The sequence below is a fragment of the Gossypium hirsutum genome, chromosome D09 (assembly GCF_007990345.1).
Source record: "Gossypium hirsutum isolate 1008001.06 chromosome D09, Gossypium_hirsutum_v2.1, whole genome shotgun sequence".
NCBI classification, from domain to species: Eukaryota; Viridiplantae; Streptophyta; class Magnoliopsida; order Malvales; family Malvaceae; genus Gossypium; species Gossypium hirsutum.
The window spans coordinates 41,336,901-41,352,071 of NC_053445.1; the positions used below are offsets into that span (position 1 = coordinate 41,336,901).

The following is a 15,171-nucleotide window of genomic DNA, read 5'->3' on the forward strand; positions in this document are numbered from 1 at the left end:
GGAAATGTGTTTAGACCAAATTTATGATTTATGAATTTTGGGATTAAAATATTTGAAATTTAAGATTTTGAATTAATTCAAATTTAATGTTCGGATAGTTCATATTTAGATTTGAATGTCAGCTAATTCTAAGTCTTAAAAATATTTTTTAATTTAATTATTTAGAAGGATTTTATAAGGATTTATGATTTTTTTAATGATTTATTTAATAAAATCAGACAAACCTATAGCACTAGTCAAACTTATCAAACTGATTGGACCAGCAAACTAATGACTTAATTATGGAAATTATGAATTAAAAATCAGAGATTCATAAATTAAAAATATGAAAATTATGATATAAATAATTTTTTTAATATTTATATTATATTAAATTAAATACAATGAGCTTCATCACTTTTTCAAAACCAAGTCGGACCGATCAATCAGAATGATTAAATCGAGAATCGATTAAATTACCAATCCAAAATAAAGGGTCAGCAGAGGCAGATATAGGGGGGCTGGCAGGGGCCGTGGCCCCCTAAAATGGAAAATTTCTATTTAGGCCTTTGAATTTTTTTAAAAATTTTAAATTAGTAAAGGTAAAATTATACTTTGGCCCCCCTAAAATTATAAAAATTCAATTTAATCCTTTAAAAATGATAAATATATAGACTATAAAAAATTAAAATTTCATTTAGCCCCTTAAAATTTTCTTCTAGCTTCACTCTTGGGGGTTAGATTGGTTGACTCGTGAATCGATTCGGTTGGTCTGGTCAATTTTATATATTTTGAAATATTTTTTATTGTTAATAATTTATTCGATTGAACTGAAAACTAATGGTCTAACCGATTTGTTTACCGGTACAATTCTAAAACTTTTTATCTTTCTTAATAATATATTATAACTAAAATTATTTATTTATTATTTAAATTTTGAAGGAAGTGTGAAAGAAAAGAAAAAAATGTTAGATTTTGAAATTTTCAAAGTTTTTGAATCATTTATTGGTATCGCTGAAAGAAAACAACGGGTGTGATGATTATTCTCATCCACTAATCCATGTTGCTAAGGGTAAATTTGCAACCTAAGGCCTCAGTTTATTATAATTTTGGAATTGAACCAGCCAATCAGACTAAGAATCCGTTTGTGCACCGGTCTAACGTATGGCAAAAAGCTAGATGGACCGTGAATCGTTAGAAGTCATGGTTGGACCGCGAACTGTCTACTAGATGGATTAGTCAAAAAAAAAAAAACAGTTAAACCGATTTTTGTATATTTTGGGCTAAATCAACCTGGACTAAAATGAAAAAAACCCCTTTTAGGTTGACCCAATTTTTTTTAAAAGCTTTGTAATAGAACTAAACATGAATCCCAATTTCTAAAAATTTATAACTTGACTCGAAGCTTCTTGATACTCCTCAAAAATATGCAAAACTATCAAACACCCAAAAGTGAAGGGTCGGAAGAACAAAAAGTTGTCATCAACAAAAAATAGATGTGAGACCGAAGGACACCCACGACAAACAGAAGCGCCATGCATGTCCCTTGTCACTTCAATTTTGCAAAGCAAATAGCTCGGCCCTTCAGTGAACAAGATAAACATGTAAAGAGAAAGCGGTTCACCTTGACAAATACCTCACTTAGGCACAATTCGCCCCATCTTCAACCCATTTAACAAAACAAAATAATTAATAGAAGTGATGGATAACATAATCCAGTCAATCCACTAACGTGAAAAGTCCAACTTCAACATAATAAACCAAAGAAAACTTCGGTCAACCCGATCATATGCTTTACTAATGTTTATCTTCAGTGTCACCTCACTTGCCTATCTACGACTTTTACTCTTCGTGTGATCGATAATCTCGAGTGCTACAAGATATTATTAATACATAAAAGAAAAGATACTAGGCAAAATCATCTTAGAACCTTGACAACAGTCTTGTAAAGCACATTAAACAATGCAATGGTTTATTACCTAACCCAAATTTATACAATAATTCTTTTAAGAGATAAATTCGAATTTTATTATTTATGTTCATATACCATTTGTGAATAGTGGTTATCTTTTGGAAAGGATTTTTACAAGTGATTGGATATAATTTATTCAATCAACATTATATAAAATCTGCTTATTCATTCATTATCTTTGTATTGTCCACTTCCATATCTATCCTAAAGGAACAAGTTACTTGACTGCATTTCAGTTGATTGAAATCCTGGAATAAAATAGCATACAATTTAAAAGGCACGAGTCATTAACAATTTAAAATATTTTGAATTTTTAAAAAAAAACATTTGTTTAAGAAAATTTCATGTTTCAGAAAGTATAGAGAACATATGAATAGGAATCCTTTCTTTCCTATTCCCACAGGTTGGTGTGAGATTTGCGAGTAAATTATTCATCACTGACCTCAATTGGGACAAGGCAATTATCAAATTCACATCCAACATACATTTGAAAGTCAAAAGACAGACAACAATTGGAATGAGTAACTAAATAATATTTAATGTTATCATTATTATTAGAATGAAAAGAGAAAATTGTGACATCCGAATGGTTTTCCAAAAAGCTGCTGGCATTGAAGTATAGTGGGCAATTCAATGGAAAAGGAGTAAATAGAGTAATAATTTCCAAAATAGTAGTATGTTTGGGCACAAAAAGGCAACATAGCATTATATCATATCAATTATATTATTAAACGGGGAAATGATTTTAGGGATGTCTCTCTGCAGGGATTTAAGACCCCCCGCCCCCCCCCAAATATACTTTTGATAGGTTGAGAGTTGTAGACCATCTGTAGTGTCTCCTAGGGCCATTCATTCTGAACTGGTCAACTTTCCACTCTTCCTCAAGAGTCTGGCAATGGCACCCCCTTCCCGGCCCCTACATACTACAGAGTGAATTTTCCATTAAGAGCAAATTGGCATGAAATGATATGCTGCATATGCTTCCATCAGACTGACAACATATTAAACTTTGAAAATTTTCATGTAGCCTTAGGCAGCCTCTGTTGTAGCAAAGTGTGAGTGAAGGAGCCATGATATACCAAGTCCCCCCCCCCCCCCGCCACAAGAATATACCCTCGTGAATTTCATGTGCTTAGGGACCCGCAACGGCCACCTTCCCCCAACCATTCTGACAGCATGAAAACCTAGTAGGGGCCGGCCCGTCAATACCGGAAATCTTATTTGTAGAATAGGGCAGACAAGCAGAGTGCATGCATACAAAGAAATACCCAAGTATGGCGTAGTCAATAGAAACAAGACAGGGTTATAATTTCAAACCATGGAGCAGAAAGTAGAGACCGTGAACTGTCTTTGTGAAGACTGTTATCATTGGATCTTGTAAAGGGGGGTTGCGAAAGAAAAAGGTGGAGTATATGCGGTTGGAGTGTGTAGACTGGGGAGATTATTACCAGATATGTGCGCAAATCTACACTTCCTTTTCTAACTATTTTTAACTCAAACTTTTTTTTTTTAGAAACCAGAATAGAAAGGCAGAAGTTAAAACCAAAAATACAAAGCACACAGACTGTTGGAGTGGCACCACAGACTATGTGACTCTGTTTTGACTATCCCGCCCAAACCTTCCCCTTTAAATTCTCGTCTGCCTTTCGTTTCCTTGGGCTCTTCTACACCTCTCCTTTACACCCACAAGCTCTCTCTCTCTCTCTCTCTCTCTCTCTCTCTCTCTCTCTCTATCTCACACAAATACCAAAAAAAAAAAGAAGGAAAACAGATACACAACATATTCTCAAGAGATGGGGTCACCAGTTTGTGGCTTTCTCAAACAAAACAACATTATATTCCTTCGATTTTTTGCTATTCTGGTGTTGAGCTGTATCCCTGATGGAACCAACCTCTGTTCTAACCCCTCTTTTGACACCCTAACCATTCCACCTCATTCAAGCTCCTCCAGCATTCCCTCCTCTTTCAAAACACTTACTCTGGATGGCTACTTCAGTTTTGAGAACCTCAAACATGCTGCAAAAGACTTCGGTAACATATGCCACTACCTCCCCATAGCAGTTCTACACCCAAAATCAGTTTCTGATATTTCTTCCACAATTAAACACATCCTGTATATGAGTTCAGTAACAAAGTTAACAGTAGCAGCTAGGGGCCGTGGTCACTCCCTACAAGGTCAGGCACAAGCCTATCAAGGTGTGGTTATCAATATGGAATCACTTGATCGACCAAGCATGTATATTGAAAATGGTGAGGTGCCTTATGTGGATGTTTCGGGCAGTGAGTTATGGATAAACATCCTGCATGAGACTCTTAAATATGGACTTTCACCAAAGTCTTGGACAGACTACCTTCACCTAACTGTAGGAGGTACTTTATCAAATGCCGGAATAAGTGGTCAAGCATTTCGGCATGGACCCCAGATTGATAACGTTTACCAACTAGAGGTTGTGACAGGTACGTTTAAGGAAATAACTTTTTTTGAACTCCTACAGACAATTTTTTACAGGGTTGGCTGAAGTAACAGCTTAGTCATTTTGTGGAAAAGGCATGGTAAGGTAGTTAGTTCATTTTATTTTAGGCGAAATGACATATGCTACTTTTCAGAGCAGGTTCCAGCAAAATTTAAATCAAACAGTAGAAGGAACATGCAGTTTTCAATAAAATAATGAACTCAAGTAATATGGAAACAATGGAATCTAACTTGGGGATTTTAATGCAGGAAGAGGAGAAGTAGTTACCTGTTCAGATAAGGAGAATGCTGATCTTTTTTATGGTGTTCTTGGGGGACTAGGGCAATTTGGCATCATCACCCGGGCTCGAATATCTCTTGGACCAGCAGAAAAGATGGTAAGGAAATAAAACTTTTTTCTTGACTGCAGTTCTCAAAGGCACTGAACCTCCAACATGATTTATCATTGTTGACAGGTGAAATGGATCAGGGTTCTTTACTCTGAATTCTCTACATTTTCCAATGACCAAGAGCATTTAATATCATCCAATAATTCATTCGACTACATCGAAGGGTTCGTTATGATAAACAGAACTGGTCTCCTCAACAACTGGAGATCTTCCTTCAATCCCAAAGACCCAATTCAAGCTAGTCAATTCAGTTCAGATGGGAAAATACTTTACTGTCTAGAAATGGTCAAATACTTCAACCCAGAGAAGATAGATGTTTTGAACCAGGTAAAACTCTAATAAGCATATTCAAGCATCACCCCCCCCCCAAACACATTTAATTGATAGAATGGAACTAACTAGTACAGTACATATTGTAGGATATTGAGAAGTTGTTGTCCGAATTAAACTATATCCCATCCACACTCTTCCTATCTGAAGTTTCTTATGTGGAATTCCTCGATAGAGTGCACTTGTCTGAGATAAAACTCAGATCAAAAGGATTATGGGAAGTTCCTCATCCATGGCTGAATCTTCTTATACCCAAAAGCAGAATTTTAGACTTTGCTGAAGGGGTCTTTGGTAATATTGTGAAAGACAACAATAATGGTCCTATCCTCATTTACCCAGTCAACAAGGCCAAGTACATTTTCAATATATATAATTGTTATTTACAATTCCTAGATGCCAAATTCTCAATCTGGCATATCATCTATATCGCAGATGGAACAACAGAACATCCATGGTTACCCCAGAGGAAGATATAATTTACCTGGTGGCATTCCTATCATCCGCACTCCCCGGAACTGATGGCCTAGAACACATTATGACCCAAAACCAACATATTCTTGATTTCTGCGCCAAGGCGCAGCTTGGGGCAAAGCAATATTTGCCCCATTACCACACCCAAGATGAGTGGCAAGCTCATTTTGGTACTCAGTGGGAAACTTTTGTACAGAGAAAATCTGCATATGACCCTTTGGCGATCCTTGCTCCTGGACAAAGAATCTTCCAAAAGGCAATATCAATCACATAACAGGGCCTTTTGCTGATGCCATATATTAAACAGAGAGCACTAATGTCATACAGAGTGGTCTGCCTAGACCTGTAAGTTATGGCCAATGAAAATTTCCCCTTGTTATTCAGCACCAACAACACTCCTAAGAACGATAGGAAAGCAGTAGATTATTAGACAATTTTGTTTATAAATAGAAATGTTCAGCAATCACAAAATTGCCTTGTACAAAGAACTTATAACGTAGCCTCACAAAGGGCATTTTAAGCATGTTATAAAGAGTCATACATATTGTCCTGATATAATTCATGCATAAGGAGTGGCATCTTCCCTTCCTTCAAGATATGGGATAATGCTATCATAAACAACTCCCTAAAAGGCAAATCCAAACATCTGAGTCTATTGCGTGAAAATGAAAAGATGACGCAAGAAAGAAAATACCAGAATTTTGAACCAACAACCCACTTATGTAGTAAAGAAACTAGAGCTTCTCCCTTTCTGATGCTTCTCTCCAGCCAAGACCTGGTCTGTGAATGTCTCCCTGAGGTTCTTCATAGTCTCTAGCATCACGAATTGAAGCTTCAAAGTCGGTTGAATCACTTGCAACAGGAAGAAAACTACCAATATCATCCCTAGCTCCAAAGCCCCCAGCTCGAATAACATCGTCAGTTGTTAGAGAAACCTCCATGTTTGCTTCTCCAGAGGTTTCCATATATTCCGAAGTTTCACCATCTCTTCCCTCACCTTTCCATGCAATCACATTATCATGCACATCATTTGTTGGAGACTTTGGCACCACTTTAGAAGCATCTTCCCCAGAAACCTTAGAATTAGAGGATTCAATTGGTTCATCCCTTGTTCTGTCTTCATCTTTTTCTGTAAAATACAAGCATCAAGAAACAATAACTTAATAAAAGATGCAAGCATCATCACGAAATGCATTCAAATTGGAAATGGAGTAAGAAAAGTCTGACTTCATTGATCCGGTTAATATTTCAAAAAACCTTGTTAAGAACTTCACCCGTGAAAGTAAAAAGACAATGTCATCAAGTTCTTTCAATGACCCAACTAAAACCTCTGCACTAGATGAACTGGAATAATCATAGCTGCTCATGAATTAAAATAGCATGTAAAAATCAAGACAAATAGCAATAATATTTTATGAATAACAGTATCAATTACACCTTCGTGGAAAAATTTTGCCCTTGTAGTAGCATAGTGTAGATTGCTTCAAATTTCTTAGCAAATTGTAGTAAGCTAATTTCGAACTCTTATGCAGCCAACCAAACACAGCCTCTCTCAAAGGCATTCTTCCATTGCATTACCAACAATATATTTTCTCAGACAACAAGCAAAACCCAGTAAAAAACAATCAAGTCACACCCCTTTCAACTAAATTGCAGTACACATCAACCCAGCATGTTATGCCATCTAACTATAACTGCAAAAATTATTCCTCAAGCTGATCTATGCAAGTAATGGTGGTGACACTTGATAAATAAGAAGGCTTCTAGATTTAGGCTCAAACTCTCTTGTGACTAACTATAAATGTAGTTCGAAACAATCTAGTCATGCCTTTCTGAACTCAATTGCAATGTACATCCATAGATAGCATACTGTTTCTATACCAATAATGTCAAAAATGCTTTAAAACCTGATTTGTATTAGGAAATGATGGTGGAAATTGAAAATAGTAGTGCTCCAACATGTATATGTAAATACTCAACCCCATAACTCCCAAAACCATCACTAATAAGTTTTGAAGTTGAGCTGTTTTCTCTACTTTGAGTTACCTCTGAATGAAAGTTCAAGTCGTAGCTCATTTAGCAAGCCAGCCTTCCCTTAATAATAATGTCCCTTAGCAACTGTCGCATTAGGGAAACACAGATGCTATAAACCCATAATGGCATTACTCTCACTAAAGGTGACTGCCATCATTGGGAGGTAAAATGCTTTCACTACAATTGTAGGTAAGGTAGTGATATATCAATAATATATTAGTAATGACTCAGTCCATATTTTCATGATCCCACTTTTATTTTCTGTGGTTTGTGTTGTATTAATTTATTGAGAAAACACCATCATGGGAGAACACAAGGTGGGTTGTGGAAGCTCTCTGTACATGTTATAATCTAAAGATTTGCTTCTATATAAGTGCTTTTCATTTACATCCAATAATTTAATATGGCAGCACTAGGAGAGGAAAACTATATTTTCCTATAGTTCTCAGTAAAGTTCCCTATAGTTCTTAGTAAATGTTTTATAGGTTTAACCTCCTATGGTCGTGGATCTAATTCCTCCTTGAGGCTTTTACTTCAACTATAGGAAACTTTACTAAGAACTTGACAAAACACTGTGAAGACTTGCTTCATAGAGTAGAAATTTTCCAGGGTTGTGGAGCATTGCAAAACATGTTAGCCAAGGGAAATACTGAATTCCAGGTAAAACATGTGAAAGTACCATGTGCGACTTTAATTGATTCATGCTCCATCCTGGTATGCAATTTTGTGCAAATTTGACTGTGCAAATTTGACAGTACAGTATAGTGTTTCTTTTCTGCAAAACAGAGCAAATGGAATTGAACAACAATGATGTAAGATGTAGAATATATAGCTTACATGGCATGAATGTAATGTAATTGCATGGCATCGAAAAGAATCTTTAGACAATTGACATTAAAATTTCACAAGCAGAGGAAGTAAAAGCTCAGAATCAGGTAAAACTTATCCCTTGACCCACTGTATCTCTCTCTCTCTCTTGCTCTCTCTGGTGGCATAACTAAACCTTCTGCTACATAAGGCTTAATGACAAGGTTTGACTGTCTGGATCTGGCAAAGTAAGTCTAAAGATTGTTTTGAAGGCTCATTAATAAAAATAACTGCTTCAAGAACAGTAGGATATATATAAAATCTAAGTGCATATGGAGCATGTCAATGATAGTGCACATAAAGAGACTATACTATTTCAGTAAATAAATGATCATTTGGCAACTAAGCTGATAAAAATTAAAAACTGAACCAATTATCATGTAGTTAACGAAAAGAATTATACCATGAATCAAATTTGTAAAAAATAACAAAATGGTCAACAGCGAAGGGCGAATGAGTACTTTTGCTGAAAATAAAAGGCAAGTGTACCAGATTATAAAACTGAGACTTAAAGAATTCATTAAACGTTCTCAGGAACAACTATAGAAGGGAAAAGGATGCATGTCATTGGCAGATAAGAGATGAGCCTCTGACTAAAAGAAGGGAAAAAGTTACAAAATGCAACAATTGAAATTTTGAAAAGGACAACTCATGAATATGCTGATATTTTGCCTACGAATCTATAGGTGCACTTATATTCATATAGCACACAACCTCGATATATTAAGATAAATATTTGCGCAAAAGAGTGGAACGAATATAGGAAAAGGGATCTTATTAAAATATAGCAGATCTTGGACTAATTTTGCAATAAGCAACACTTAGAATCGTTCATTAAATGCTACATTGTTTCACTAATCCAAGAATATCCATAGAACCCAACTAGGTCCAGGTATAAAAACCAGTTAGAGAACAAATGGTATTCAGTAATACAATTTACAAAAGTGTAGCCATTCGTTCCACTTGAACATATTCAACTCTTGCCCTGCTATCTTCATTCCAATATAGATTCTTTTTTATTTTCCCCTTTTCTTTCACCTTATTGTTATCCCTCTATCAGTTACTCGTAAATACTAATTTACTGACTTCCTATAACAGAGACTACTATCACCCTTTTCTGAAATGAAATTAATAAACTTTCAGTTTTAACAGAAATTATCTTAATAAGAAAATACTTTCCTTGCTCATTTCCAGTAGTATTCAATGTCTATAACAATCTTATTGGCGAGTGTTATTGAATTTCTAACTTCTAAACCTGGCCTCAGTGTCCTGAATGCCTAAGATGCTAAACAACAAAAAGAGCAAAATCCCATTGTTATTCAACCCTTCAATCCCTGTAAAATTCCCGATTCACAGTCCAAAAAAAAAGTCTTGAATGTCAAAGCAAAACATAAAAGAAAAAAAAAGTTTAAGTCCAGAAACATAAAATGATAAACAGAAAAGGTGGAAAGTGGCAACCTGACTCTGAGAGAAGAGAACTTTGAGAAGGAAGTTGCGTTTACTTTGCCGCCTTTAGTTTTGGGTTAGCTTGGTTTTTTCTTTTTTCTTTTTTTACATTTTCTGTCCTTTAACAAAATTTCAAGCCCATTTATTTCTTTCTTTCTTTCTTTATTTTTCTTTCTGATTATAATTTTCATTTTCAATTGGGTTAAATACTCGTATGACTCCCATCCACTAATTTAGTACTTTTTTATAATATTTACTTGAGATTGTAACATGTGGCTATAATGATGTAACTATGATATCATCATTTGATAATTAAAATATTTTGTATAAAAATAACTACGATTTATTTGCTTTTTTGTCTCTCTAATTTTAAAAAAAAATTATTTTAGTTTCTTTTAACCTTTAAAACTTATACTGCTGATCAAATTATTCTAAAATAAATGAAAAAAATTAACATATATTAACTTTCTTGAAGTGGCATACACGGAATTGTCATGTCAATAATTAACTAATTTTTTAAAATTTAAAAATTTAGAAAAATTATAAAATTACTTTTAAAAAATAAAAATTAATTTTTTTAAAAACAATTAATTGCTAACGTAGCATACATGTAGACTACCACATAGATATCATGTCAGCAGACATTAATTTTTACATCTATTTTAAGATAATTTAACAAGTAATACAAGATCAATAATTAAAAAAACAAAAAACTAAATAAAAAATTAAAATAATTTTCTTTTATAAAATTTGAGGGTGAAATAAACTGTTATGTAAAAAATTAAAATATTTTTTTTAATTCTAAAAATTTCATCATATGTGAGTAAATAATAAAAAAATCTAAAGAAATTAATGGTTCTAAACTCAAAATCTTTGAAAGCCCCGAAAAAAAATGCAATGGAATCATTATCTTATCCTTCCCCATTTTTTCTTTTCTTAATTTGGTTTTAAGCACGGTGCAAACTCGCCCGAAATATACTCCAAATTATATGTTTTTAGAAAGTAAACTATTAGTTAATTATTAAATTTTTTATTTAACTATTTAATTTTTTTGAAATTAAATATTTTAGTCATGCCCCATTTGTTGAGGTTAGATAAGTGATTAAAACGTGACGTGGACTTTTTTATTAGGCTGATAACAAATTTAGTCCTCAATATTTATAAAAAAAATCAATTTAATTCTAATTCTAGTATTCCAATCTCAACTATAATTTGCTAATATATTTATATATTAGTTCTTGTTGTTATGGGTTTGATTAATATTCTGTAAGTTTTTTTAAGTAAAGATTATTGTTAGTAACTAATTTAGTATATTGTTATATATTATTGTTAATTGTTATTAGATATAAGTTGCAACAAGATATTTGTAACAAGTGGAATTATCATTATTGGGTTGATTAATCATCTATTTAATGAACTAAGTTGTAACAATATATTTGTAATCTGTATTACAAATAAACTAAGTTCCCTCGCTAGTGATTTTTGGAATATTAGGACATTTATTGCGGTTATGGCATTCGTTTTTACAGAATTTGCAGCACTTACATTGACCTTCCTCTCTAATGGATACGAGATTATTTAAGATGCCTCTTTGGATTTTGCGTAGCAATGGATTCGGTAATAACTCTTTCATTATTTGGAATATTTGACCAATATGCAATGTTTTATTGCCCTTCTAACTTCTTTTCTCTTTAACTCGTAAACTTTGACAACATAGTCCATTGGATTAACGTGATAGAAAGAAGCTGCTAGAACTGCACATGCACATCGGAATCCAAGAAATTGAAACCTTCCATAGTCACACCATCTCTAGTCCAGATGTACGAGGTGTGATGCCATTGGGACTCCCTCGTGCGACTTTACCAATTCAAAAACTATGAAGGCCTGATCCATCTTAATGAATTCATGAACCAACATCTAGTTTGACTTTACATGATTTCCCTTCATACTTCTGTTAACATTTCACACCACGTGTGACTATCGTTCAACATTGTCTCGACCTTCTTCCCTGTTGTGGCAAAAAGAGTATCTGTCTTGTCGTAAGTCTCATTCACCAAACCATTTATAAGAAGAAGACGTGTTTCTTTCAAAACAGAGTTAATAGCCTCGACAAGGTTTATTGTCATGTGGCCATAGCGTCGTCCTCAATCGAAACATTGAGCCCACTAGTCAAGCTCCATTTGAGCCAGCCATAGTCTGGTTCCCTTGTGATATGAACATAAAGTCACTAACCTCTCTTAAAAGTGAGGTTTTACAAGTTCGTTACCTATTACACAACTAAAAGTAATATGTTATTGGAAGAAAGCTATACCACAAGAATACATTTATACCCCAAACATAAGAAATAAATCATACCTGCATTAACGACTTATGCCAAATCTTGTTCTTAAACTCCTTCATAAAGTTCACTTTGATATGTTGAATACAAAAAACACGGTAAGCATACGGAGGAGTCCATCCATTCTCTTCACATTCTATGTCAGCAAGTATGATGGATGCTCCATTAGAAATGAGGCATATGTTGTCCTTTTTCACGATGTACTTGATACATGCACATATGGAGTGAAATTTATTAAAGTCAATTCAACTAAGCTGCCAATTTTCAAGTTTGGAAGATCAGTTGACTGGCGACTAATTTTTTGATGGGATCCAAGCATTTCTAGGCTGAGATGTTTGCATAGCGTTTGAAGAGCTACCACCTTAGCTTTGAAACACATTTTTAATCACTTAAATTCGAGTTCAAAAGCTTAAGTTATGACTGTTTTATTGAATACTGTGTAAGTAGAATCTTTGGACGGGATTATTATGGGAATTACGAGTTTCAAGCTTTAATTCAAGTTTAAATCATATTGGTTTTAATTTATAGGCTTAATTGGTAAATTTGATTCATTCATTAATAAAATTTTCAATTGTAGGAGTTAATTTCTTTCGTGCAAGATTGTTTTCTTGTGATTTTTAGAAGCATTTTTTCTTCTCGAATTTTTTTAAGGAGTTGTGAGAATTCATTCGTAGTCCTTCAAATTTCCAAGGATTATTTATTGGAGGGTTGATTAGAACCATTAATTGAATTTGTTAAGGTTTCAGTTGGAAAACTATCTTCTATTCATATTCATCGGTTTATTCGATCCATCTTCCACTTTTAATTTTTCATTTATTTATTTATTATTTTAAATATTTATTTCTTGTACTTAGATTTCTTTTTTTAGTTGTTTTTGTTTTCTTTATTTTTCTAAATTTGTTTGGCTTTTTCTTTTCAAGTCAAATCTGAATCCCTTCGTGTCAAATAACTTGAACACAATATTGGTTCGCTGCCCCTATCAGTACTGCCATAAATTCCTTAATAAAATCTCCATGCCTCAGTGGGTTCTTCCTCGACAATGGCAAAGGCAAGTGAAACAACTTTTTGATCTTCATCTTCTAGTATTGCTAGGAGAAATATGTGTTTGTGTTTCTTGTAAAGCCATGTATCATCAATTTGGACAATGTGTTTAAAATATAGAAACCCTTTGACTCAAATATCCAAAATACGCGATTGAAAATTCTCTTACCCTAGGCTAGTCAATTGCCTTCATATGCAAACAGTGTCTCTATCTCAATTATGGTGCCAAATACTCATTGCTGCAATGTCATCGACAAACTCAACAATTTCTTATATGTGTCATCCCAATCTTCAAGCATCTTCATAGTGCCTTTTGCTTTGCTTTTCATGCCTTAGCATATGATACTTGGTATCCATACTGGCTACAAGTATTTGCGATTAACAACGGAATTGGAGCCCTTGGATTTGCCTCCACTAGTGGTAATATTGCTTTGGCTATCATGTCGGAGCTTAATTTATGATAATCTTGGGATATCATTGGAACCATGCAAGTGTGAGGACCATAGTATTTGATTATCTCCCATAGTTGTTTCCTTTTTAGAAATGAGGCTCGTACCCTCCACATGCATCATTTGTTGAATTTTACACATGATGGAACAAAGTTTACGCTTGTAGATACATCAATTTTGTAATCTATGAATACTTTAACATTGTACTTTTTGAATGGCTAAATACAACAACCTTTTTCGTTGGAAACTAGGTACCAACAACCAATTTCCCTAGATATGTAGCGTTGGAGTGGTATAACCTGGAGGATACTTGGGAAACTTAAGTCTTTTCATCCTGTCAAAGTTAACTCAGAGCATAGGAGTTAGAGGTTGATATTCCAAAATATCTCATACAACATCATTGACATGTACAGGTTCCCTGGTCTCAGAATCGACATTTCTAAAGTTATCAGTGAATTCTATAAACAACAAGCTGTTGATATTCTTATATACGGTTGGTTCCAGTTGGGAATAGGGTATTATAGTAGAAGTTGAGGACACCTCATATGGATTTGAAGCACCACCAAATCTGGATTTTGAAAACTGTAATGCAAAATATCCTGATTGCATTCCCATTTGAGTGCATTCATTAGAGATAAAAAGAGTTTCCAATAGCGGTACAAAACTATTAATCAACTTGTATGTCGGGTCTAGTGTCCCAATTTGCAAATCACTACATGAGTCATTTGTGACATCGATACAAGGGTCCTAGACAAGCTTGGAATATTTACCCCTTATGTCCTTCAATGCTGTTGAGCTCAACATACAACTTAACTTTTCCCCTACCATTTGACTCATGAAGTGCAACCACTTTCTGTAAATCATCATCATCCACGACATGGATTGCAGATATCTCATTGGATTGTCACATGTAATAAATATGCCTCAACAACCCAATTAGAGCTCTAATTTTTTTTACCAAATTTGCACTTCATCTACACTAACGTGATGTCATTTCTGAACGTCATGTTAATCGAACTTTCGGACTCGAAATTACACCGTTATCTATACTATGAATCTAGTCATTACAGTTCATCGCAACATAAAACATATTGCTTATTTTGTATAGAATCCCTATGTATAATATCAATGCAAAATAAAAAAAATCAATATATAACCAATAAAGCAGTAATATTATCCTCGTTAATGTAATATCTTTAACAAGAACATTAACATTTTCATATCAAAATAAAAACTATGCTTAATGGATTTTATAATTCTAACAACGCAACAATACTGTTGTAGGTAAAAAGTACCATTAAGGCTTTTTACTAGGAGCTAGATTGCTTTTTGCCCATTTTACTCAAAAATAGGCAAATTAGTCCCTGTACGTTAAATTAAAG

At 34.0% G+C, this 15,171-nt stretch overlaps 2 protein-coding genes and 1 long non-coding RNA gene across 3 annotated transcripts; 1 reads left to right on the forward strand and 2 right to left on the reverse strand.

The window, feature by feature from the left end:
* Positions 1-2,469: 2,469 nt before the first annotated feature.
* On the reverse strand, positions 2,470-4,829 carry LOC121220894 (uncharacterized). The gene is made up of 2 exons (XR_005918136.1): positions 4,693-4,829; positions 2,470-2,874 (listed from the first exon to the last, which is right to left on the reverse strand). It is a non-coding gene; the product is annotated as an uncharacterized lncRNA (long non-coding RNA).
* LOC107891330 (cytokinin dehydrogenase 1) lies at positions 3,605-6,137 on the forward strand. The gene is made up of 5 exons (XM_016816085.2): positions 3,605-4,408; positions 4,674-4,801; positions 4,880-5,140; positions 5,233-5,495; positions 5,576-6,137. The coding sequence occupies exons 1-5, from the start codon at positions 3,745-3,747 to the stop codon at positions 5,886-5,888; spliced, it is 1,629 nt and encodes a 542-aa protein (XP_016671574.2). The 5' UTR covers positions 3,605-3,744; the 3' UTR covers positions 5,889-6,137.
* Positions 6,038-10,137, reverse strand: LOC107891331 (uncharacterized). The gene is made up of 3 exons (XM_016816086.2): positions 9,974-10,137; positions 8,328-8,423; positions 6,038-6,743 (listed from the first exon to the last, which is right to left on the reverse strand). Exons 2-3 carry the CDS (start codon positions 8,356-8,358, stop codon positions 6,349-6,351), a joined length of 426 nt encoding a protein of 141 aa, XP_016671575.1. The 5' UTR covers positions 8,359-8,423; positions 9,974-10,137; the 3' UTR covers positions 6,038-6,348.
* Between the last annotated feature and the right edge of the window lie 5,034 nt (positions 10,138-15,171).